The sequence below is a fragment of the Epinephelus moara genome, chromosome 23 (assembly GCF_006386435.1).
Source record: "Epinephelus moara isolate mb chromosome 23, YSFRI_EMoa_1.0, whole genome shotgun sequence".
Taxonomy (NCBI): Eukaryota; Metazoa; Chordata; class Actinopteri; order Perciformes; family Serranidae; genus Epinephelus; species Epinephelus moara.
In genome coordinates, this window is record NC_065528.1 from 19145099 (window position 1) to 19171020 (window position 25922).

The 25922-nt window shown below is 38.7% G+C and overlaps 1 protein-coding gene across 2 annotated transcripts; it reads right to left on the bottom strand.

The window, feature by feature from the left end:
• Window positions 1-6557: 6557 nt before the first annotated feature.
• Window positions 6558-25292, bottom strand: napepld (N-acyl phosphatidylethanolamine phospholipase D). 2 transcript variants are annotated; one of them, XM_050035867.1, is made up of 10 exons: window positions 25038-25292; window positions 17614-17689; window positions 15553-15666; window positions 15185-15325; window positions 14365-14589; window positions 14124-14227; window positions 13855-14020; window positions 13590-13738; window positions 12774-12888; window positions 6558-9977 (listed from the first exon to the last, which is right to left on the bottom strand). In XM_050035867.1, the coding sequence occupies exons 1-10, from the start codon at window positions 25184-25186 to the stop codon at window positions 9846-9848; spliced, it is 1371 nt and encodes a 456-aa protein (XP_049891824.1). In that variant the 5' UTR covers window positions 25187-25292; the 3' UTR covers window positions 6558-9845. The 2 variants fall into 2 exon arrangements, with proteins under 2 accessions (XP_049891824.1, XP_049891825.1); XM_050035868.1 differs by lacking the exon at window positions 25038-25292 and adding an exon at window positions 22082-22387.
• Between the last annotated feature and the right edge of the window lie 630 nt (window positions 25293-25922).

The following is a 25922-nucleotide window of genomic DNA, read 5'->3' on the forward strand; positions in this document are numbered from 1 at the left end:
TTTTGCATTCAGTCTCATTCTAAAGTCTAAACTTGTATCTCAAGTATCATGAGAGAGCAGGTAAAGCCTAGTTCACATTACACGATTTTCACCCTGATTTTGCGTCGCGGAGACTATCAGAATCTTTTGAGTGTTCATACCTGCCGACATGTGTTTCTGTCAGTGGGGGTCTCGCCAACTGCGTTACGACCTGTGTGTGCACACCACAAGATTTCTCCACTGAGCCCTCGCCGACAGAGCCCCAGATAACGCGGTGACATCACCAAACTTGGAGATGAAGGCATGGATATTCTTTATTATCCTAGGTCCAAGCACAATGCGCTCCCCATGATCCTGTGGACGCCGCCATTGTTGCTGTTGCTTGCTGGCCGGCTTGTCCTCCTCACATTTCTTCCGTCCTCCTGCGTGCTGACGTGGGACATATCCCGCCTCTCACTGGCTGATGCTCTTTGTCAGTCGTGTCACACTTCTCCAGTTTTCTAGCATGCCAGATATCCAGTCCCAGTCGCAGACGAGGGGCGACTTGCTCGTAGGCTTGTTCACACATGAGGACTCGTTATGGCAGACTACCTGCCGACTCACCTCCGACCCAAGGCGGCTCTCAAGATCCTCTGCGACGTCAAAATTGTGGTGAAAAACGTGTAATGTGAACTAGGCTTAAGGGAGCACTGTGTAGGATTTAGTGGCATCTAGCAGTGAGGACTGCAGATTGCAAGCGGACGAAACATCTCCCATGTGTCAAGCCTGAACTCTCAGTTAGAATTCTGTCAGAGTTCATTGTTCAGGAGGTTTTATACTGAGCTAAATTATCCGCAGAGGTCTCCTCCATAATCAGGGTGATTGGTGTCGGTTGCATGTTTAAAAATCGGTGTTTCTCCAATGCTGCTCGTCAGAGAGGGGCTGCTAACTAACGTGGCCAAAAACGGAAATGCAGGGTGCCCAGTCTAGAGCCAGTGTTTGGTGTGTCTGTCCTGGGCTACTGTGTAGATATAAACGGATCATTCTAAGGTAACAAAAACACATTTGTTATATTATATTACATTCCTACCAATGTTTCCCAAGTCCTACACATTGAACCTTTAAAGGGAAGAAGACACTAAAAATGGTTCACATGTTTCTTAAATCTTTTGCTTTTGGTCCTCGAATTTCATGCTTTTGTTTTCTGCTGCTTTAACGTTTGATCCATTTTTTTCAAGTACCATCAGAATAAAAGCAGGTCCCAGTGCCAATTCAGTCAGTTTAAGTTTAGAGTAGATTTAAAGTACAGATTAAGGCTTTTGGCAGATTTTATCATAACAATGGGCAGCTGTAGTTTCTTTTTGATTCATCTTAGGGTATTGTCATTCATTTTTAACATTAAACCCTTTAAATCAGTGGTTCCCAACTGTTAGGTCGTGGTATGAAAGTGGATCACAGGTCCATTCTGAATGGACCGTTTGTAGAAAACAAAGTACAGTGAATTTCTGATGCAAAGCTTTTACTTTGAAGTGCCGTTTCCTGCTGTAGAGTGAGTGACTAACAGACAGCTACTTGACAGAGGCAGCAAACTAGCTAGATGACATGGCCAAACACAAGTATGATTCTGAGTATATTAAACTGTGTGGACCTTGAACTAATGACTAAGGAGAAATCTGGACCCCATGGCTGCACCAGTTGATGATGAGGATAATAGCCTTCTTCCAAATGTTGTTTTAGCTGTATTCAGCTGTTTCCAAACCTTGGACCTCTTCCTGCCACCTTATGTCAAATCAGAATTATCACTGAAAGTCACCTCTGCGTCAGCGTGGAGGATGTGTGAGTCAGTGACTCAGTCAGCGTCTTTCCAATCGAGTAAATATTAGGGGACTTTTTCAATATGAAAAAATGTTTTTAGTCAGAATCAAACTGAACTGGATGTGTCCAGATGTTAATCTATGATGATTTTTTCAGAGGTACTTTACAGGGCTTTCCCCTGCTGATTCTCAGACTTGGGACTAACATCTTATCTCAGCTCTTCTCACAGTGTATTGGTGTTTATTTACAGGTGTACTATGCAGGAATGTTTGGTTACTGTTTGTCAACACATTGCTCAAACCTGTCCCCTCCTTCCTTTTTGGAGCGAGCTTTGTCTGCCTGCTTTTTCAGCTCGCTATATTGAGTTTCTTCTGTGCTGTATCTGCAAGAATCTGCAAGAAAATCCAGGCAGAGGGCAGAGTATCTGCAGATAAACACACTGTCACACACAACTTCTGTAAACTTGTGTACGAGTTTATGTGTTGTGTTTTAGAAAAATCCTGCATAGCACACGTTTTAAAAAGCACAAAGCCACGTGTTAAGACTCTGTCATGCTACTACAGTATGTTCTCCCCGAGGCCAGGTCCAAACAGGAACAAACAACCTTTCATTTTTCCTTGTGTACACATCTGGGAGAAAATCACATCCAGCCACAAACACACACTTTGTATTCATGAATGAATGAATGCAACGTTTAAGGAATTTTTTAAACATATTAGGATCTATTAAAGCTTTGGGATGAAAACTTTTTTTCTGCGTAAGAGTATTGTTTGTTGTAAAATCCCAAAACTTTGATGGAAACCAATAACATTAGGTTATATTTGGGTCCGTATTTTTAAATGCTAAAATGAGAAAACTTTGCAGACATCGTGTGCCGATGTGCTGTGTTTTTTCCTTGCAGTCAAATATATGTGGCAGTAATAGCGCAGCAGAAAGGTGGGAGAAGGAAAAGTAAAAAGGCAGAATAGTCCTTAAACACCTGGCAGCAGGGGGAGGTGAGGAGACAATCAGACACACCTGCTGCAGGCGGAGGAGGGAGCGGCAACAATGGCTGCATGGACACGGAAAGAAGAGACGAGTGAGCGTGCTAAAAACAACAGATATTTAATTTTCAAAAGAATAACTAGTTTCTATGCATCCGAAAACAAAGTGGTAAAGTCGTGAGGCAGCTGTTTGAAGAGGCGGCGGGACTTTGAGGACTCTCTGAGCAACACGTGCTGCTGAACGCTGACATCACCGCAGCAGGTATGGATGGATATTTATTTTATCTTTCTTCAGCTTTCCAGACTTTTTATTGACTTTTGTTTGTTGTGCATTTCCTTTGAGCCTCCCTGAGTGACTGGGGGAAATACATGACTCCCTCCACCATAAATTAGATTTTAGATTTTTAAAACTTACGTTTTGATGTTGAAAGTTAAAAGTTGAAGACGAAATGGTGTTGGAGAAACTCCTTGGGTTTTCACTCTGTAAACTGGTTAGTTTGTGGAGATGCTTTATTTTTGGCCAAATTGTAAATGAGACATAAAATTAAGTGATTTTGATTAAATAATATTATTTTAAGCCCTGATTTATTTATTTTTTTCTGAAGGAAGCTTCATCGCTCATGATGAGTTCAGGGACCATCAGAATTTTTTTTTTTTTAAAAAATCGAGTGATTTGTGTTTTTACAGTTTGTGGCCATGATAAATGGTGTGATTTTTGGCGATTTTTAAAGAAAGCGGGGGCATGTTCTCCTAAAAATTGGTGGTAAAACAAACAAAACAAAATACAGCCATTAAGATTTGAATGTCCCTGTCATAGGCCAAAATAAAAAGTCCCTCCTCAGTGCTTAAAAAATTATTTGACATGCCTCCTCTGTTTTCGCACCACCCTCTTCCCTATAAAAGTAATGAACAGTTCATAACAACAATCTGATGACTTTGGATTTATATGAATGATTATTCTCTTTACTGTGAATGGACTTTACATTATAGTAGTGGTTTATGATCAGTCTCCTGTCTGGTGCACACAAAGTACAGCCTGTTTAACTACTGACTCAGACAGGATCTTTTTTTAGTCATTGAGAAAAATCATATTATTGCTTAATTGTCAGTGAGGTTGTGAAAACTGGATTTTTCCACCCAAAAGAAGAGGATTCATTCGCTTCCTTTAGTTCCTGTTGCTCAGGTTATTTTGCTGTTCAGCCTACAAGTTCCCAGATGCTTTGTAGTCCTGCAGACTGAATGAAGTGACATCAGTGTTGAGAGTCACAGCGAGGTAAAATAAAATCTGACCTTCAGTCAAACAAGACAGAAAAAATCAAACCTGGTCTGTGTGACAATTTTATGACATACTATCATATGATATTTTACCATGACTTCTTTATGACATACTATACTATGACTTTCTTGTGATGTAAAATCCAATGGTAAAATAAGCAATTACATTTTTTATGGAATAACCTACTTTACTATGACAATTTTTGTATTTTTATGCCATACTATGCTGTCATTTTACCATGATTTTTATATGTAATAAATACAACTAAACAATTTTATGAATAAAAAAGTCATGATAAAATGTTATAGTATAGAATGGTATTTTTATTGGATATTACTATGACAATTTTTGACATTTTAAAAAGAATTTAATGTCATTTTCTGTGACATTGTTATGATATATGAGTTTTCATATAATTCTGTCATGGCATATTATGACTTCATGTTATTAGTTTTTTTTAATGACAAACTATACTCTGACATTTTACCCATGACTTTTTGCAACAGTTTCCATGACATATTAGACCATAACTTTGATTTTTTTTTTTAAATGACACACTATAGTACTATGACAGTTTTTTTTTTATCACATGGTTTGTTTGTTTTTCTTTTTCTTTTCTTTTTTGACCTAGCTGCAATGTCATGATGCCATGCTGCTCAGGCCAAACAGCTCCTAGTGTTCATTGTAAATTTAAAGAAAAATAATCAGAAAAGCTAAATCTATTGCTGGTCATCAAACTCAAGTCAACAGTCTCTAGCCGGGTTTCTGGAGGGGCCTTAAAAATTCTTAAAATTTGAATTTGTGAGGTCTTACTTACCACCAAAATTTTATCATGTCGTTTATCCATCTTTAAATTACCTTTTGTCAAAATGAGTCGAGCTCTTCTGCATCAAAGTCCACATTTCTGATGTTAAAATCTTCTTACCTACCACTGAACCTAATACTGTGTTTTTACTTAATACTTGCACTTACCTGTTGGACAAATGAAGATTAACTTAACTCACTCTAATAGCAATATTCCTACATAAAACTTACATCTGCACAGGACCACATATATACTAATTAACTTTATACTTACCTGCAGTGCTTGAATAAGAAACACGATCTGTCCAAAAATCAGTTTTAAATTTGGTTAAAAAATAATCCTAAAAAGATCTTTTAAAAGCATTAGATTTGAGTGTGTGGAACCTTTAGACACCCTGCTCAATGATTTTGAAAATATTGTGACTTTTTTAATTGCCAACAGCTGCTATCACTGACTGTAATGTCAGAAACTTTGGCCGGGGGAGAAAAAAAATAATATTTAATGTGTGTAAATGTGCTCATGAATCTTTAAAAAAATTAAAATGTGGAATTTATTATATAAATACATAAGATAGCAACTTGACTTTTGCTGTAGTAATTAAATATCAATACACATAAATGCTTCACATTTATGTAATTTATCACATAATGTACAATACAAATGTGCTGTATGTACACTAATTAGAGGGCTGATAATAACATGCAAAAAACAGTAATCCTGTCCTTGTTACATTTAATAATCTAGTACTCATAGATGAACAAAAAACACAATATACTGCAGGCTCAGCACTGTCTGACATTATGAAATAACTTCACTGAAGCCAATTGATGAATCAAATTATTTGGTACTTTAAATTTATTTGCATTTGTTTTGTAAAAAGCTAGGGATGCACCGTAATATCAGCTCGGTATCGACGGATATCGGCTTTAAAATGAACTATTAGAATCGGTCAACATGTTTTTTCTTATTTTGCACATTCAGTGAATATTACAAACATTAAAAAGTATTTTATTTCATGTCTCCATCTGCTGGTGGGCCATCATAATAACAGGATGCATGTATAGTATGACGTTAATTCCTTTACAGAAGAGACTCGGCGATCACTAAACTTAGGTGGGAAAGAAAGTGTATATTTATATCAGTTATGGGCCAAACAAGTAGTTATATATGTCAGCACATTGGATATCGGCAAGAAATCCAATATTGTGCATCCCTAGTAAAAATAGCTTCAACTTGATCAACACCATCAGCCCAGTGACATAACGCATTATGTACAGTATGAGAAACTGTTTAAATATCTAATGCTAGTGAAAATGTAGGATCTAAAGAACAGAATTGTTCAATGTAAAATCCTCATTTAGCTGAATCTGATTGGATTTAAAAAAAAAAAAAAAAATCTGCCTTTCTTGATACCGCCACTTGAGGGCGCCAGAGTTGCTAACTTTGAAATTTTACACTATGGCTGCAATGTCCTCGCTTTAAAGTAAATTTAATGTTCTTTACAGTCATACTAAGGAGGATTCTTTTAGGGTAGGGGACCATTCAGTACCTTAGTAACAAAAATAACCTGCAGTATTTGTACTTCTTTCTACAAGTGTTGGGTGTGTATGAGTCAAATACTGTTAGAGTAGTGCACTAACAGGATTTTAAAGCAGCTAGGCACTTTCTTAAGTTTCTAAGTCCCACTCTAAATTGCTGTAGACAACAAGACACAAACAAATTTGAAATGCCAGTTACATTTAATGGGCGATTCAGTGACAAGGATCAAGTGTGAGCCACAGTTTGGCCTCGCAGTTAACTCAACATTGTGCTTTCAACTGTCGTACATTCAGGCTTTAGAGATTCAGCATTAAAAACAAAACATAAAAAAATAAAATTGGGTACTAAAAGTTAATATACTGTTGCCCTCTGAAGCAAATCCATCTGTTTTAGGTTCTCAGCAGTGAAAATGTGAAAGATCACACTGATAAGCAGAAAGAGAAGCACTTTGTCTTGGTGCTGTGGTTTCAGAGCATCAAACACCAAACGTCTGACGCAGGAGCGCTGCAGTGTCTGCAGAGCATGAAGCTGAACCCAGCTCAGCTTGTGCCTGCATGTCACAGCAGCACTTCCTAATAGCAGTCAGTGGTTGTGGGTTAATATCACAGACACCTGTGCATGTCGTGTAGTTTTGGGTTGGCCAGAGTACATTCAGAGAAACAGTACCTTTGTGTATTAGCTAGCACCAATCTTTAAATATCACTACTCTGAACTTTCTAATAGTTTTTTTCTGTTCTATTCCAGCTTATAGGAGTCCAGCTGTGTGTCAACATGAAGCTGCAGCACACCATCACCAGTCCAGCTTCATACTGAAGGTCTGTGTTTCCCTACACACACACTTCACCTACATTATTATCGCCATTTAAGAGCTCTGTTGACTAGAATTCTGGTCACATTTTGGCCTCTTGACCAGAGAGTTTATGCCGTAAGCATGCAGATGTCTTTTTTTAGTGGTTGTTTTTAGTTCATCCTCCGGTCTGGGATTTTGTTTCCGCCGGAAATCTTTTCTCCTCAGAGCTGAAAGCTTTCTGAAGCAGTGTGCAGACCACAGAAACTCTCCTGACATGAATGCACACAAGAATTCAAGTTTTCACTTCATGGAAACAAAATTTAGCTGCAAAGGTCTTAAAATACGACTGAATGTAAAACTGGTACTTTACTCTGTGGCAGTGGATCCAAACCTTTTTCCTTTAAGGGACGCTGTTTCTATGACTGAGTACAGTGAATGATGGAAAACACCTCTGACTAGGTGACACGTTATGGATATTTCATATATTCAATGCATGATAATAACAGTAAATTGTACAATTAACCCAAATAGTGAATGTGATAACTGCATCAGATGAATTTTCCTCATATTTTTAGGAACTTTATAAACAATCCTCTGTATTGTGTATTTATTTTAAACAATCATACATATTTAACAGGCTTCTTTTTTGACAAATTCAGGGTTTTCTTCTTTCTGACACTTCATCCATGTTCAATTAGATCTTTGCTTGTTTTAACTGTTACTTTCCTGATGCAGGACGAGGCTGTTTAGCAGACATAAAAGCCTCTGTGTATATAACTTGTTTTCAGGTCTTCACTGTGCCCTTGTCCTGTCAGATTAAACTCCTAACGTATAATATCGTACAATAATCTGCACATTAAAATCATTTAGTTTTATCACCCGTGAAGGAAATGCTGAGATATAGGCTGACTGCATATTTTGAAATTAGAGTATTTAAGATATAAATTTAAAAAAGAATCTGATGGTTTAAGTGCACATTTAGGACCTGAACACAAGTTATATTCACAGAGTCTTCTCTCTCTGCAAAACAGCCTTGTCCTGCATCAGAAAAGCAGCAGTTAAAACAACCAAAGAGCTGATAGAACAATGGCCAAGCATCAGGGAGAAGAAAACATTGAATCTGTCCAAAAAAAAAAACATAATACAGAAAGAGAATTAAATAAAAATGTACTACAAAATGTATCAGGAAGTTTATGTAAATCAAAACAAAACAGATTAATTACTATGAATACTGCATCAGATGAATTTACCTGATATTTTAAGGAGCTTTATCTGCAATCGTGTATTTCTTTTAAACAATCACATATACTCAATAGCTTTCTTTTGACAAATTCTAATTCATTTTCTTCTTTCTGAGACTTCAGGTCTTCACTGTGTGTGTATCCTGTCAGAATAAGCTGATATCTTGTATAATAATCTTAATTTAAAAATAATTTAATTTAGTTTTCTTATTACCAGTGAATAAAATGCTGAGATATTGTCCTACTGAATATTTTTGACTTTTGAAATTGGATTATTATTTACAATAGACTTTGCAGGAGCTATTAATTAATTTAGAAAGAAGTGGATTTTGTAGGAGTGATTAGTTTTGGGATGGTTTATATTTTTGTATTGCAGTTATTGGGAGCATCGGGTCACATGGATATGGGCGGTGACACTCAATCTATATCACCATCTCCATCTATGTTTTTTTTTTCAATTTTCGTTGGAGAGAGGATGAGTGGGCCGCCATATTTGTTGTTGACCACACTTTTCTTTGTTGGCTGTGATCATTTTGATTCGAAGTTTGCGCACGTTATAATAACTTGATTACTCTTCATTTATAAATTTATTTCACCTATTTCTGGATCTCAGTGAATCCCTTGTTGGCGTGTCAGAAAAGTTAACCAGGCCCGGCTTCAACCTCTCAATGACTTTTAGTTTGTTGCCTGCAGGCGCTACAGATTTTAAAAAAAGAATCTGACAGGATAAGGGCACAGTGAAGAGCTGAACACACACTGTATTGACAGAGCCTTCTCTCTCTGCGAAACAGCCTTCTCCTAATTACAAAAGTAGCATTTAAAACAGAAGAGCTGACGGAACAATGGCCAAGCATCAGGGAGAAAACACTGAATCAGAAATGTACTTTCACAGGAAATGATCTGCTGAATATTCACCCAAATCACTTCCTGTCGTTGCTGTGTTCACTACTTGGGTTACTTGTGCAGTTTCAGTTGTTCTGTACTATTAATGTTATGAATTGAATACAGTATGAAATACCCATAAAATGTCACTCGGTCAGGGGTCGTCAATTTACTCACTAACAGAAAAGAGGTCCCTTGAGGAGAAAGGTTGGACCACTGCTCTATAGAACTAAAAAAGAGTTGACCTGTACTGTTTTCTGTTACACTGATACAAATGTTATTAGTGACTTGAGCTGCATATTTAAATGTTTCTTATGAGGAGCTGATTTTTGCCTGAAAGAATTACACATTTTATTTTACAGTTAAGTGACAGCTCCTGTAGGTAGTACTGCCCACCATGAGATAATGGCACGGCGCAGACATTCAGTATGTAAACAGTACTGTGGAACATTTTAATCTGCATACATAATATGCATTTCAAACTTTAATTACTGAAGTCCGTCAGAGTAAGAAACAAAATGTTCTGCTCTTTGTTACAGACGTGCTGCAGACAGGATCAGTCAAAGACGTCTCCGTCCTGTGACGCTATAAGGCGAGACTCCCCGTGATGCAGAGTGAAGAAGACCTCTGGCTTCAGTCCTTTCTGCTCCAGGGCCTCTCTGAGACGGACCGGCGGCTCCAGGTAGTACTGGGTCACGGGAGGAAACAGGACCAGAGACAGAGTGAGTATCATTTTTGTTTGACCTTTAGAGGCAGAGAGCTGGAGGTTGTGATAAACTGTATTCGCTGCAGAAATAGTCACGCAGCTTAACAAACAATGACACCTTTGTTACATTGCATTACCAGAACATAATAGAGTGTCAGAGCACTTTTACCTTGGTAACACTCTGGCTTTAGTCTCTCTGTGAAAGCAGCTGCACAGAGAGACCCTTTAGACTGCTGTGATTTATGATAGTGACCAAAGAATTACAGTAATTATCTAACACTGTACTATGATGTGTCAGCTTTGTTTCTGAGGAAAATGTTTAAAACAATCCCTCTGATTGCTACTAGTGTATCAGCACCCTTATATGCACACAGTGGCCAGTTTATTAGGTACATCTAGATAACACTAATTCACTTTAATTCAACAGTCTTGCAATAAATCTTGTCTTTATGAAGGTTATAATGTTCCGTTTTGGTTGAAACTGTTTTAAAGAGGTGTTGATTATTTAGCCTACCCTTATTGATATGGGCAGAATAATAGAATCACCTTAGTATAGCACAATACAATTCAGCAGAACCACAAACTGCAGCATCCAAAAAGGAAAACAACAACCTTTCTGAAGATGGGATTTATTGCAGGACTGTTAATAGTTTAAGATAGCTGTACCTAATAAACTGACCATTGAGTATGGGTACTGATAAGTTAGTTGGAATCAAATGTTTGACACTTTCCACATTGTACAGAAACAGCTGACACATCGTACTACTGCGTCACATTCCTATTTCATTCACTCTACTTTGTTGGTCACTATTCTAAAACCAGTGTTGGTCATCTGAAGTGCTATATTGTAGGCACACTTGCTTGAGTTTCCTGAACATGTTTCACCTCTCATCCAAGAAGCTTCTTCAGTTCTAAATATCTGGTGCAGAGTTGCAGGCGTGAATCCTTACAAAGTCGTTTAGGTCACACATGAGTCGTTGACCCACCTGGCTATCATGTGTGTCGTTAGGGTCAGGTGGGACCATGGGAGAAGTTGTCTGGGGAGGGATCCCAAGACTGCATTGTAGGTGGGTGGTAAGTGGTGTCGTAGGCCACCTCCTCTGTTTAACGATGGTCGTTCCAGTTTGACGTAGATGGCTTCTTTTGCGCTTCTTTCAAAACATCTGTCTTCTCTGGCCAAGAAGGAGTGTCCCTTCTCCTGTAGATGTACGTGGACAGCCTGGTTTTGACCTGACGAGCTAGCTCTCCTGTGCTGTCCACGTACATCTACAGGAGAAGAGACACTCCTTCAAGGACAGCAACGTTGACATCTTGGCCAGAGAAGACAGATGTTTTGAAAGAAGTGCAAAAGAAGCCATCTACGTCAAACTGGAACAACCATCGATTAACAGAGGAGGTGGCCTACGACACCACTCACCTACAATGCTGTCTTGGGATCCCTCCCCAGACTTCACACCCATTCACATCTAGTCCCACCTGATCCTAACGACATACATGATGGCCAGGTGGGTCAGTGACTCCGCACCAGTCATTTAGAACTGAAGAAGCTTCTTGGATGAGAGGTGAAACATCTTCAAGAAACTCAAGCAAGTCCAGTCACTTACGATATAGCACTATGATTACCATGACCTGAATGACTAAGAATCTTCACCGACCAATGTTGGGAAAGTTACTTTTTAAATGTAATAGATTACCAGTTACCCTTTTTAAAATGTATTAAGTAATTAACTCAAAATAGTTACATTACTTTAAAGTGATTTACATTTGAAAAGATACCAAGCAACAGAACGCTGTAGTCTACATGTACTTCACCAAAAGTAACCTCTAAAGGTTAGTGATCAACATTTTGATTAGTAACTGTAATCTAATTACATGTAACTTGTTACTCCCTGTACACTGTATAAATCGCAGCTGCCCAAAGAGTTTCTGTGCTGTCACTGCTTTCACAGAGAGACATCAAAGCCAGAGTGTTGGAGAGGTACAAAGTGCTCTGACACATGTTCTGTTACCAAATAATAAAGGTGGGTTGTTTGTTAATCTGCAGCTCAGACAGTTTAGTACAACCTCCGACTTGCTGCCTGGGTTCAAGGTAGAATAGTTTGACATTTTAGGAAATGCAGTTTATAGCAGAGCATTAGATAAGAACCACTGTCATTTTGTTTGGGCAGTTATTTAACGAGCCAAAGTTCAGTGAGGATTTCTATTGAAGTTGAGTTAGCATGCTACAGGGAATGATGTCTTGACTTGTCACTAGGCCCTGCAGTGTGGATGATATTAGCTTAGCATTTTGACTGGGGACAGCTAACCTGACTCTGTCAGAAGGCAACAAAGTCCACCTCCAAAGCTCCCTTATTAACATGTTGTGGGTTTTACAGGAGGTTATGTCCTGGACTTTTTCTTGGCTGGGCACAGTCACTTCCTGGTGTCTTTGATGGTTGCCTGGCGACAACAAGACTCCAGGAGGTGACTGGTCCAGCCAAGAGAAAGTCCAGGACATAACCTCCTGTAAAACCCACATGTTAATAAGGGAGCTTTAGAGGAGTTGGTAGGAGGATTTTATTACCTTTTGACAGAGCCAGTTTCCCCTCTATAGCATGCTAAGCTAATCTGCTCATTACACTGCAGGGCCTAGTAAATCCTCACCCAACTTTTGGCATATTTGGATGTATAGTGATAACTGCACAGACAGATGAGAGTGGTATCAAGCTGCTTGTCAAACTATTCCTTTAACCACACAAGCATTAATTTGAAAATAACCCAGTGTCTGTATACCCCTACCTCGTAGGCGAGCGCGAAGGTTCCCCAGTGAATGGCCACCGACTGTTTGGCCTGAAGGTCTTGGTGGATCAGGACAGCTTCCTCTGGATCTACATGCTGCCCCTGCATCATGTCCCTGCAAAACCAAACAACGTTTTTACATGTTTGTCTGGCAATGCATGGTCTTTTAAATGTTCAATGCTAATTAATAGTACGTACATGATAAGAATTTGATCTGTACAGTATTTAAATTGTAAACATTAAACGAACAAATGTAATCTCTGGTGTGTTTTGTGTCTTACACAGTGGCCACTCCATTAGGTACACCTGTACAGTCTGGTTTGTCATGGCAGGTAAAGCACAGGTGCATTAAGTGTCCATTGAACCATCATTAACAAAATTAGTCTCACCTGTGTTTTTCCTGCGATGACACGCCAAAATTTGCTGTTCAAAAAGGTCTGTGTTAATGCTGTTGTTGTACTGGACTGCATTATATTGAGGCGTTCCCCCTTTTTTTTGTCCTGCCCATTTACAAACATGAGGGGGGCAGAATATTACAAACGTCTCAATATAATGTAGTCCAGTATAAGAGCAGCCATTTTGACTTGTCATGGCAGGAAAAACAGGTGAAACTAATTTTGTTGATGATGGCTCAGGTGCATTAAGTGTCCATGTTGAACCATCATTAACAAATGAGTTTCACCTGTGTTTTTCCTGCTATGACAAGCCAACATTTGCTGTGAAAAAGTCTATGCTAAAACATAACACCTTCATGACAATGTCAATCAAACTGGACATTACAAAACTTTGTAGCAGAATAGTTGGATTGTACAGAACCTGGGCAGGTAAGCTCCGATGGGGATTGCAGCGAGGTCAAATGGTCCGAAGCGTCGTCCGATCTCCTGGAAGGAAGAGCAGTAGCCGGTATCACCAGCGAAGAAGAAGCGATGATCGGGACCCAAAACAGACCAGCTGCCCCACAAAGACTGAGAGGAAAGAGTACAAGATAAAGACTTGTGTTAATGTTTCATTTGTACTTTTTTAATGCAACTAAATTAATACATAATAAAAGTAATATCTAATAATTGTAATGAGTTATTACCTTGTTATCGTCCAGTGCGGTGCGTTTGCTCCAGTGCTGAGAGGGTGTGCACACAAATGTGACGTCATCATGACCCGGCACACAGTTCTCCTCCCACCAATCCAGCTCCATCACATTCTCACAGCCCATCTTCACCAGCCAGTCCATCAAACCCAGGGGCACGAACCTGTCAAACACACACACAAAGGGTGTGAGCTGAATACATGAACTACAACTGATGAACCCGGACCACAAAGCATTATTGTTGACTACAGATCCACAACACGTACCAGCGTAGCTCCCCTCCAAAGCGTTCATTAAGGCTGGCCACTGATCCAGTATCCAGATGGTCGTAATGAGAATGACTGATGACGACTGCATCAATCCTGGGCAGCTGTTGGCAGGAGGATAAACAATGACCGCAGGTATAAAGGATAAAGAAACAAGGCCTGGGTCAAACACCAAGATGACGGCCTTGCTATTTTTCAAGGTGAATCATTAAAGTAAGTGAAAATGAAAAACAAAAAGTACCTGTTCCACAGTGCAGGGGGGCCCTCTGTATCTTTTGGGCCCCATGAACTGGAACGGTGAGGCTCTCTGGCTGAAAATTGGGTCTGTCAGAATATTCACCCCGTCCATTTCAACCAGAACTGTGGCGTGACCCAGCCAGGTGACTCTCAGACCCGGACCAGATTCAGAGAGGTCTGGGTTCTTGACAAAGTACGGTTCCATCACTGGTAGCTCACTGTCCAGAGCCTTCACAGGGAGGCGAAAGAAGTAAATGAATTTAAAAGAGCTCTTTGAACAACTTCCTTTTTTGTGTGCCTTGAAGCTTCACCTCTGTCCACACACACGATGTATTTGCAAAATGTTACTATCGATAATCTCTGTGGTTGCCGACTTGTACACCCTTTCACAGGTTTTATACAACAACAAAATAGTGCAGTTAAGGGGTTAAGCATTTTCTATTGCTGTGTGAAAGCAGTCTTTGAAGCCTGATAAGCTCCTACTGAGCTCAGCAAGGTTTCCACTCTGAGCTATAAATACCATGTGGGTTTGAGAGTCGACAAAGAGCAATAATCCTGCTAACGGAGGTGGGAAACACTGAATATGAACTCTTATAATGATCACTGAGGATGATAAAAGTAAAACCATATGTGGCTTTTATACAGAATTGCTCCACACACAAATACCGTCATATACCGTATACCGTGGTGAAATTCCAGGAAGGTAAGAAGGTATGAAAAATTAGATACCGCCCACGCCTCTCTGACACCCTACTCGGATTTGGATTACTTGTGAAAAATTGTAATTGTAGTGGCTTTAAAATTTTCGTTTAATAATTACTTACCTCTTTACTAGTTGGTATGTTGCTGTTATTTTTGTCCAACAGCAGGAATCTGAGCAGGGTGGTGTAAGAAGGGAACCGCCATGTGGGCCAGGGGTTGGTCCAGCGGCCATGTTTGTCCCGACAGGACTTTGTCACTTCCTCCTGCAAATAAAATAAACAATGATATTTTAGGTATTTATTTTAGGCTTAAAGGAGGGCATATCAAACAATGTCAGGTTAAAACACACAATACACCAAACACAACAGGTAGATAGCTGGAGAGATGGCATGTTGAGGGCAGGAGATTATGGAAATCAGTTAAGGATAAGTGTGAAGAGTTTATGTGCGTGTCTTATGGGACAGGAGGATGATGGGAAGTGAGGTTGTACCTCCAGCCGGTAGTCCAAGCGGAAGCTCTTGCGGGAGGAGCGAGAGGAGCTGCTCTTCCTCGGGGTCTGAGGATTCGCCTCTCCACCCTCAGCACCTCTCAGCACTGCACCATCCTAGAGTACAAACACAGACACACAGTGATGGAATCAATTTGTTCAAGACATTTGAAACATGATGGGAAATTAGCACCATCAACCATCAACCACATGACGAATCATCATTAAGACATCCTCTCGAGCCCTCTGACTGAAAATGGAGATGAATTTGGAATCATTTTTAGCTCCTGGTGGCTTTGAGTGTAAGGTGTGCACTTTTCATATGTGGCCCCGAATTCTATGCTGCGTCCCTGAATTGGCACTCAGTCATCAAAACTTTGAAAACCCCTGGTAGTATGTCATAAAACGAACATGTTTCAGCGTAAAGCCATGAATGCGTTTGTTTTCTGTCCACAATTAAAATATAAAAGAAGATGGATCAGTGAGTGCCGTTGATTTGTTTGTTTAGTCTTTATCGCAACTGTGCACTTGACATTATCTTGAGATTTTGAGTTGTGCGCACTCTTTCTTAGTACCAGTACGTCATAAAAAAACATGACTGAAAAAAAGTTATAGTATAGTATGACATTAAAAAATATTGGAAAATTCATGGTATAGTATTTCATTAAATAAATGTTGTAGTATAGTACAGGGGTTGGCAACCTTCACTATCAAAATAAAGGAAAAAAATCGGTCTGTAGCCACAAAATATATTTGAGCTTTATAATGAAGGTAACATAACCTATGAAGTCTAATATAGCTCTAAATTAGCATTCATTAATATGTTTTACCACAAGGTGGCTACACTGCAGTGGGATCATTTGTTACTTAAGCTTTGCACCATTGGTGAAAATAGCAAAAAAAATAATCGGTCCATCGTCCAAACTTAACATTTTTTGGGTTTGGAATCCATAGCTAGTCTAGCTGCAGAGACTCAAGGCTAGTCACCAAGAGTGAGGTTCAGGAAAATTTACTGGCACTACACGTATGACGCACATTTTAGTTGATGAAATGTTAATGAAAATTTTCATAGTACACATTTTTACAATTGGAGACAATCACGTTAGGGCTACAATAATGATAAAATGAAAATTAAAAATGTTAAATAACTGTTAGTCATTTCCATCTGAGTTTTTGTCAAAGCCACAGGAAGCCACTCTTGAGGGGCTGAAGAGCTGCTTGTGGCTCTGGAGCTGCAGGTGGCAGTCAGTCATAAAAAGTCATAGCATGTCACAGAAATATAAAACAATGTCATAGTAAAGTATGTCATAGAAATATATATATAAAAAAAAAGTCATAGTATAGTTTGTCAAACATAAAAAAAACATTGTAGTATAGTATGTCAGAAATAGTACAGTGTGTCAGAAATTTAAAAGTTATAGTATAGTTTGTCAAGAATTAAAAAAAAGTCATAGTATAGTTTGTCACAGAAATATATAAAATAAAATAGTCCAGTATGACAGAAAATTAAAAAAAAAGTCATAGTATTGTATGTCAAAGAAGTATTTTTAAAAAAATGTCCTCGTATAGTATGTCATAGAAATATTGAAAATTTTATAGTACAGTATGTCATAAAAAATGTAATGAAAAAGTCACATGCGTTTAAGAATTAATACTTTTTAGACCCCTAGTTTACCCTGTGTAAATGACATCTCAAAATACCTGCTTGAAAAGAACAGGTGTGATCAATACCACTGATAACTACATTCCCTTGAGACTGGCAGTGCCTGCTCTTTTGCATGCTGGTTCCTCTGGAAAGTCTTACTGGTACACTTAAATGGAACTGAGCAATTGTTAGTGTTATTCCACCTGTGCTTTTCTTGCTATGACAAGTCGAAATGTCTACTGTGGAAAACATCCACTTTCCTATCACACTAGTGTTCACATGTGGACAGACAACACCAGCAGAAACACATATCCCAAGACAAAACACAACAAGTGTCCAAAATGAGTTTAGAAACATGCATGTCCCTGCTGTTATAATACAGTAAATGTATTTACAAAATCATAACATGTTGTGCTTACCTCCACCAGGCCTTTTCTCTCCTCCAGCGCTGCTCTGCCTGAAGACGATGGCTTCTCCATTGGCTCACCACCACACCTAGCACACACAAACACACACACTTTTAACAACACAGTCACTAAGTGCTTCACAGTCAGTGGACCACAGTTTATGGCTTCTGGCTCTCAAACTGAAACAGCCAGGGGTCACATGCTTTGCCTAAAGGTGCACCAGAAGCTGCTGGGTGGGGACGGCACAACGCATTCATACTGCAGTGATAACAGAGCGCATTAACAGCAGACAGTTAAACCAAAGTTTGCATATGACACAGAAAGACGATAATCAGACGCACACATCAACTTCACTGTATTCAAATGACACTACTATCAGGGGTGACAGTGCTTCCACAGTGCACCAAATGTAATGACTCAACCTTGTTTCAAAGCAAACCTAGCAAGACTTACTACAGGGTTCCCACACATTTTAACCAATTGATTTTCACAACTTTTCCATAATACTTTATCCCACTTCCATGACTTTAAGTAGTTAAAATGGGTAGACCTATACAGCAATACAGCCATACATTATGTGGCAGTCACTTCCCAGGCATTTGTGAATAAGCAAACTGCTAGCACTTGCTAACTTTACTAGCTCATTACCACTAGGTGCATATGCCAGACCAAACCAGCACATACAGGTACTTCGCAAAACGCCATGGGTGCGCCCCCTTTTGGTGGATGGAAAACCGAAGATTCTGTAGATTTTAATGCAATTTAATGCGTGTTTGGATGATAATTTTGACGTCTATATGCATTTATTTCTTGTTAAACAAACGTCTGTATTATAGACATGTCTAATAATGTTTTGTGACCATACCTGAACCTGAGCATTAAGGTTATTCGCTGTCATGTCTGTTCAGGTTTATCCTGACCAAGTGAATCAACGACCCAACACCCTTTGCAGATATTACTGATATCTGGGTTGTTGGGCTTGCCTGTAAGTAACCAACCTGTTAATAGCCATGTGTTTGATCTACAGGTTGGTATCCATTAAAGACGACTGTCTGATGCTGATATACTGTATGACCCGGGGTGGGCGGGCCATTGAGAAGTTCAGGAAGACTCCTGAACAGCCTGTCCATTCCAAGCTGAACTGGCCGACTGTCATTGAGTTTTTATTTTTCAGTTACTAATGTCAGTAGTGGCTGTGCGTTCCTCAGCCTGGGCAGGGGCCAGCCTGGCCCTCGAAGCCACACACAGCACAAGAGTTTCCATCTATCTGAAGTTTTTGTGGTAAACCTAATTAGCGAAAATGGTGAAAACTAAAAAAAGAAGCTAAAAAGCTAAAAAAAAAAAAAAAAAAAAAGAAGCTTTAAAAGAAGAAAACACTGGTGCATGATGCAGCCAAAAACGGCAACTTTTCTGTGGTGAAAGGACCTACGTTTGCCCTCGCCACTGTTGCCAGGCCCTTGATGAGGCAGAATCCAGCAGCAGAGACACAACAGGTGCAAACACCATTGGACATGGTTGGCAATATCCAGCATTTTCCCATTTCTCTACATATGTGACAGTGCGTTCCTTAACCCCAAAAGGGGGCACAGCCTTGGTGATGATGTGATGCTGGTCTGGTCTTTGTGCATCACCTGGTATACCAGTTTCAAGGTATACCATCGTATGAAAATCAATGACTGTCGACGATTATCATAAAATATAATTATACATACATTTGCTTATCTATGCTGTTAAAACACTGCAAGAGGACGTAGAATTATAATTTTTTCTGTTTTTCGTTGTAATTTTTTTTCCTGAACAAGGAGATGAGATACTTCAAAATCTCGCGAGAAGCTCCCACCTGGCACCTGCAAGTGACCGCTGCATCCATCTCGTCTCCTCGTTCAGGAAAATTACCACGAAAAAAAAAAAAAAAAACAGAAAAAAGAATACCCTGAAAAACAGAAAAAAATTACTCAGAAAAACAGAAAAAGAAATAAATTACTCCGATAAACAGAAAAAATTACTCAGAAAAACAGGGCTTTTTTTATTTGTCAAGTGAATGCAATACGCTTCCGTAGTTTTCATTCCTTTAAGGGTCATTGTAACTGATAATGATAACAGTAACTTTATAATACCACGTAATGTGAAACTGTTATATTTTCCAAGACAGTTGTACCATGAAAATCTCATACCGTTGCAACTCTATGTGGTACTAGTGACGTTTCGACAATCACTCAGCACAGATTTTAAATTATTAACACTAGGCACATATTTTGTACAACGTTAGGCATGTTTTGGGATTGTTATGAACATATTTTATACCTGTATATTTAAGATGGTTACAAAATATTCTGTGAATGCCAAACCATGTCCAGGACTGGAAAACTGGTTTTCTAGTTTCATAACTTTTCCAGGAATTCAATTACCATGAAAACCTTGTTCCTAACATTGTGTCCTTGTTTAGCATTAATGTTATCCGTTAACATCTTGTTGGCAGGGAAGATTATGACACAAGTTGCCTTGTGAGGATGACTGACAAAAAACACAAAGAGCTCTGTTTTTCCTCTTGTGTAATACTGATTGTGAAGTAACGGATGCGTGCGTGATACAGAAATAATGAAGGTAATCTATGTTTAAAAAGGTCACACAGTGATAAGGCCAAACTGTCACCTTATATGACTTAACTGTAATATTGTTACAATCATATGACTTCTTTACACGCCCAGTGCAAAAGCCACGACTATTCTGACAAATTCCTCAAAGGAAATCCACCTCAAACACGGCAGTGCAATATTAAACTTTGAGTTGAGCCCTACACTGAGCTGCAGGTCTGCTTCCAGCTGAGCCGACCCAGAGTACACTGAAAGACTTCTAGACTCACTGTGTGACTAAAATAAATAACTCCCTCTGTAGGAACAGTTGCAGAATATGAGTGAATTTGACATTTTAGTTTCAGGGTAGGAGAAAAAACATCCGCATTTACCAGACACATAAATTGATATTGGCACCTACGCACTCCGAAGCCAGCAAGCCTAATCACAGCCCTTCCTTATCCTGCTATTATCTACAGCAATCACAGTGCAGCACACACCCTCACTAACAACGACTATCCACCCATAAATGATTCGTTCATGCACATACAGGGAATGCACTTTGGAGAAAATGCACTTGAGGGTGGCCTGCTGTGCTATCCCATATTGATTTAAGGGATATACTAGATGCGGTCCCTTCCTGGCAGGATATTGACGAGACGCTCTGAGATGGATCATCTGTTAAAAGACATTTATATTAATAAAAATAATGATAATAAACTTAACTTATAAAGCGGTTTTCAAACTAAAGTTACAAAGTGCTTTACGTGGTTGATCGCAGATTTAAAATAATGTAGGATTCAGGCAAATAAAATGGGGCAATTTTAGGAAAATACAAAGAACAATGGAAGTAAAATAAAGTAAAATAAAATACAATCACTGGAGCAGATAAGCAAAGTTGGCAACTAATTGCCCTGTAGATTGCACTGAGGACAGTCAGAGTAACCAGAATTATCAATGACAACACGAGATGAAAACAATAAGAAATAAACAGTGCTAAAATTAATAAAAGGCTTTTTTGAACAGGTAAGTTTGAGTTTTTGAAGAGGCGATTTAAAAGACGTCTCTGAATCAGCGAGCCTCACATCCTCAGGTAGGCTTGACCGCAAAAGCCCGACCACCTTTTGTTTTGAGCCTGGACTGAGGAACAACCAACAGAGTCCAGCCTGAGGATCTAGCAAGATTTACAACCATGACAGCCACACACCAACACAGTGATGGGACAGAAGCCCCACAACGCACTTGACCTCTCTGGGGAACTCCATACGTTAAAAGCTATGGCGTGCTGATGATGCACTCAGCCTCATGAATGGACTTTAAACTGCACAGACACACACACTCCAGGACAACAATGGCACTCTGTGGACGACAACCAAACAAAGATCTATGTGGCCAGCCAGCGTGCCTGATGTGGTCATATAAACAACAACTATAGCCAGATGTGAGGGTTTCTCTCCTTCTCTGTAGCCAGGTTAAAAGCAGTCTTATATCAAGTCATCACACATTGTTAGTGAAGGGAAATCAGTTGCCAGTGAGCACATTTAAAAGCACCCAAGTGTCCCTAAATAAATGATATTATTGCTGTTACAGTGACAGCATGAATGAGCTGCCTTAAAAGATTTGGACATCTTCATCTATTTCCTGTTTGATGTGTGAACAGTCACTGACACAACAAGAAAGGCAATAACAACCCAATAAGGAAATATAGTGACATTTAGCTAAAGCTAATTAAAAAACTAGCATAGCATAATGGGTCCCATGGGGGAACACTACTGATAGCATTAACTGCCATAGGGCCACCACACACACACACACACACACACACACACGCACGCACGCACGCACGCACACACACGTCGTTATGAGCCACACAACACGCCAGCTGTTGCTATTTTTAAACGACTCACCTGAAAACTTGAACGCAGGACAGCAGCAGTAGTTTTCTCAGCGGGACGACATGTTTGTTGCATTAACGTTAGCCATGTACTCAGTTAATGCGCGCGGGGTAACATCATTAGGAGCAACACTACGGTTCCCTGAGCATTCACAACACAGTTTACATTCCTGTGACGTTTCTGTCAGACAGCAGCGAGGGGGAACTTGAAGACGAGAGGAAATGTTGTTGGAAAGATGTCTCAGAAAAGGTAAGACGGAGAGTTTAGGTGCAGCAGCACGGTGAGGGTCATTAGTCGGCACCAGCTCGGTTTCTCTGACGTCGGTGTAAAACCCTCTGGTCACGTGACCGCCCGAAAACTCTGCCTGTGACTGCAGGCTGATTTATACACAACTAAAGATTTATTAAAACAGAAACAAAGGGGGAAATAATGTTTGGCGTGCTGAAATAATAAATGTATTATTTTAAAAATATTTTTAAAATGTGGCCCTTATTACTTATTATTGGAACTTGTACACGCACGTTTACTTTTGTGTCTTTTATATTCTATTAAACTCAATCGTTTGGTAAAAATAAATTTAAAAAAAAAATTATTTATTTTTTTAGCTTACAGTTTTAAATGTAATAAAATAATAATAATAATAATAATAATAATAATAATAAAAGTTTAAATATAATAATAAAATAATTTTTTTTTAATAATGTTTCTTATTGATAATAATAATAATAATAATAATAATAATAATATGGGAGAAATAAAGACACTGATTTAATAAATATTATTTATATTATCATCATTTTATATCTTTTGGTAATAATAAAAATAATAATAATAACAACACAGGATTTATTTTCTTGAAAATATATTCCAATTCCTAATTATTCTTAGTATCTGCTACTTCATTTAATTTATGGAAATCTATTTGTTTCACTATTTTGTTAACCTCTTCACTGTTCCTCTTCCTCAGGTCTCTGCTCAAAACCTGCAGGCCCATAATTAAAGAATATTTCTCTGCAACTTGTACAAGTAAGTTCACTTTTGTGTCTTTTATACTCTATCAAACTCAATCATTTGGTCAAAAAAAGTGTCTTTATTTTTTAAAAGTAAAATAAAAAGCAAATAATTTATTTATTTAATATAGTATTTCCTAATTCATTTCATTTTTGGAAATCTGTTTATAATTTTGTTAATCTATTTTGTTAACCTCTTCTTCCTCAGGTTTCTGCTTGAAAATTACAGGCCCATGATAAAAAGGATATTTATCAACAACTACAAGGTCAATATGAATAACCCATGTCTTAAACTTTAGAGTTCTAAGCATTGGTATAGATACCACGGGGTCAAAACACAAGACACGTGAAAGATTTTATCCACACTTAACAAAATTTACAATTTTAGAGTAAATTTCCTTTGAACTTCTGCAGTTGTAGCCAAAAAAAACCTCTAAATTTTAATATAATAACATCTAATCATCACCTGTGCACAGACAGATGCTTATAACAAAAAGCAGAGCAGATTATGAAAGGATTTTGCAGAGAAAATCTTAGACAAGATCTTAAAATTGGCCTATTTTTTATCATTTGGTTTAGATAATTTCATTGTTTATTAATTAATTAATTAATTAATTATTAATTAACAAAACGTCCCCCACTGGTCGAATAGCTACGTGCACAGAAAAAAATGTGTAGTTTATATTAACCATCTATGTATTAGTGTTGTCACGATACCAAAATATTTGTTTCGGTACCAATACCAATATGAATTTCGATACTTTTCGATACTCCGGTACTTTTCCTAAGGAAAAGTCCTTTTGGCTACAAACCTTTAGAACAATAAATAGTAGGGGTGTAATGGTACCAAAAAATCATGGTTCGATAAGTACCTCGGTACGGACGTCACGGTTTGGTTGCTCAAATGTTTCACTAAGTTGGTGTTGTCTCGTGTTGTCTCCCTTTGCGAGGCAGACTTTCTCTTGTGCCAGCTGAGAATGTTGATACAGGTGTTGTCATACACACCACTTGCGCAATCTGTGCTCCAATAGGAACAAGGAAGGCGTTTGTGTGCATAATTGAGTAAAATAAATTAACTAAATTAATGAATTGAATCAATTTCAAAGTACCGGTATTTTCCAAATGCAGTATAGTACCGTTTGGTATACTCTAGTACCGCGGTACTATTTTAGTACCGGTATACCGTGCAATACTACTATGTATTATAATCTGAAAAATATCTTGAAATAAAATGCAGTACTTTCAAACAGGGCTAATTACCACTGGAAGTAGATGATGCTAAAATTAATCATACTGCAAACAGTAGTGCCCCCAAGTGGGGTGCACGTTATTTTAAGCTAAAGCAAAGGTGGAGGTGGTTCAGATCTTTCAGTAAAAGAAGTAATGACTTTGCGTGATCATCTGTTGATGAGCTGCAGCGTGACACATCCAGTGTTTGCTGGGGCTGGCACTGTGTTTTCAGCTTTAGTCTACATGCACATCAAATAATTATTAATATTAACTGTAAGATAGCAGCTCCTTAACTCTCCATATTGACCTTAACAGTTTACAACCCGCCTCCATACTTAAATGGCATAAAATAATTGCTGAAATTCAGTCATGGCTTTTGGTTTTGTTGTGCCAACCCAAGGTTTTCAGCGGCCCCATCTGGCCACCCCGATGATAACAATTTCTAGGGGCGCCACTGCCGAAGAAATATCCATGTTTTATTAATTCATATTGTTTAAGTCAACTGAAAATTCATCTCATTTGCTGAAAAGGTGGTTTACATGTCATCAGTACTGGGTCATAGAGGGAAACTCATTGCTGGCACACATTATCTGAGTTAAACCCTTTTAGAAATAACTGAGATAAAGTGTGAAGTAACGGTTCAGCCCCTCAACAAACACACATCTCTGCTCAGTTACTTTGTCTGTACAGTTTTATACTACTAACACAAACCGTTAGTGTAGTCTTACCTTGTGCTCCTGCTAATGAAGGACACCTGGAACCAGTGGAGCCCGAGCACACAAACTGCATTCAGTTCAGTCAGTCGCGCGCTGTGTTTCCTAAACTCACACCTACACGACGGTAACAAACGTACAGGCCTAAACAACACGGACTCCATTTTAAAACTTTATATCTGACCATATTTGCTCTGAAGTTTTAATAAACACACAGTCAGAGGACGCAAAGTTACATGAGTGTTCAGCCCGAGGGAAGTTGTTCAGTGAGAAGTCTTTGAGCTTCCTGCCAGATGCCTTCAGGGACCCTCGGCAATCTGGACATTATATCGTCACATCGAGTTTTATATGAACTCTTTGGATATTAAAACATTTTAGAGGTTGATTTTCTTTCTTTTGTCATGAAAAAACGTAAAAATGGTCCTCTCAAACCTGGAAATGTTTCAGACTATAATTATAATAATTATAAATACATTTTTCTGGACATTTTTTGATGATTTTCTAATAATTTCCCCCCTTTCTTTTCTTTTTCAGGTTAATTTTCTTGTCACGCTTTACTATTTTCTTACAATTTGCAGGACATTTCTTGCCAAATTGTTCATAGACTTTTTAGTAGAGAAAAGAAAGAAACCAAACCAATTTGCTCAGGTTTCAAAGGTTTTAACGCTTGAATGCAGCACAAGAAAACTGATGTCTCTCCAGGTTTCAAAGGGCTTAACAACAATTCTTACTCTTATTGGATCACAGGAGTTACTTGAATCAGGGTAGGAGACTTCACCTCTTCATTTCAGTGGGTACAAACGTCATGTCACTGCAACAGCTGCCCCTTCAGCTTGTTCAAACCATTTCACACCCACCTAGTTATCCAGTAAACATGCAGACTGTCAGTGAGAAAGAGTG

What these genes read in the sequence shown, in the direction of transcription:
- napepld (XM_050035867.1), bottom strand. Translation starts at nt 25,186, where the DNA reads ATGGAGTCCGTGTTGTTTAGGCCTGTACGTTTGTTACCGTCGTGTAGG. An exon ending in ACATACCAACTAGTAAAGAG is followed by an intron (nt 14,590 to 15,184) that starts GTAAGTAATTAT and finishes CTCCCTGTGAAG; the next exon opens with GCTCTGGACAGTGAGCTACC. An exon ending in CCCCCTGCACTGTGGAACAG is followed by an intron (nt 14,228 to 14,364) that starts GTACTTTTTGTT and finishes TCCTGCCAACAG; the next exon opens with CTGCCCAGGATTGATGCAGT.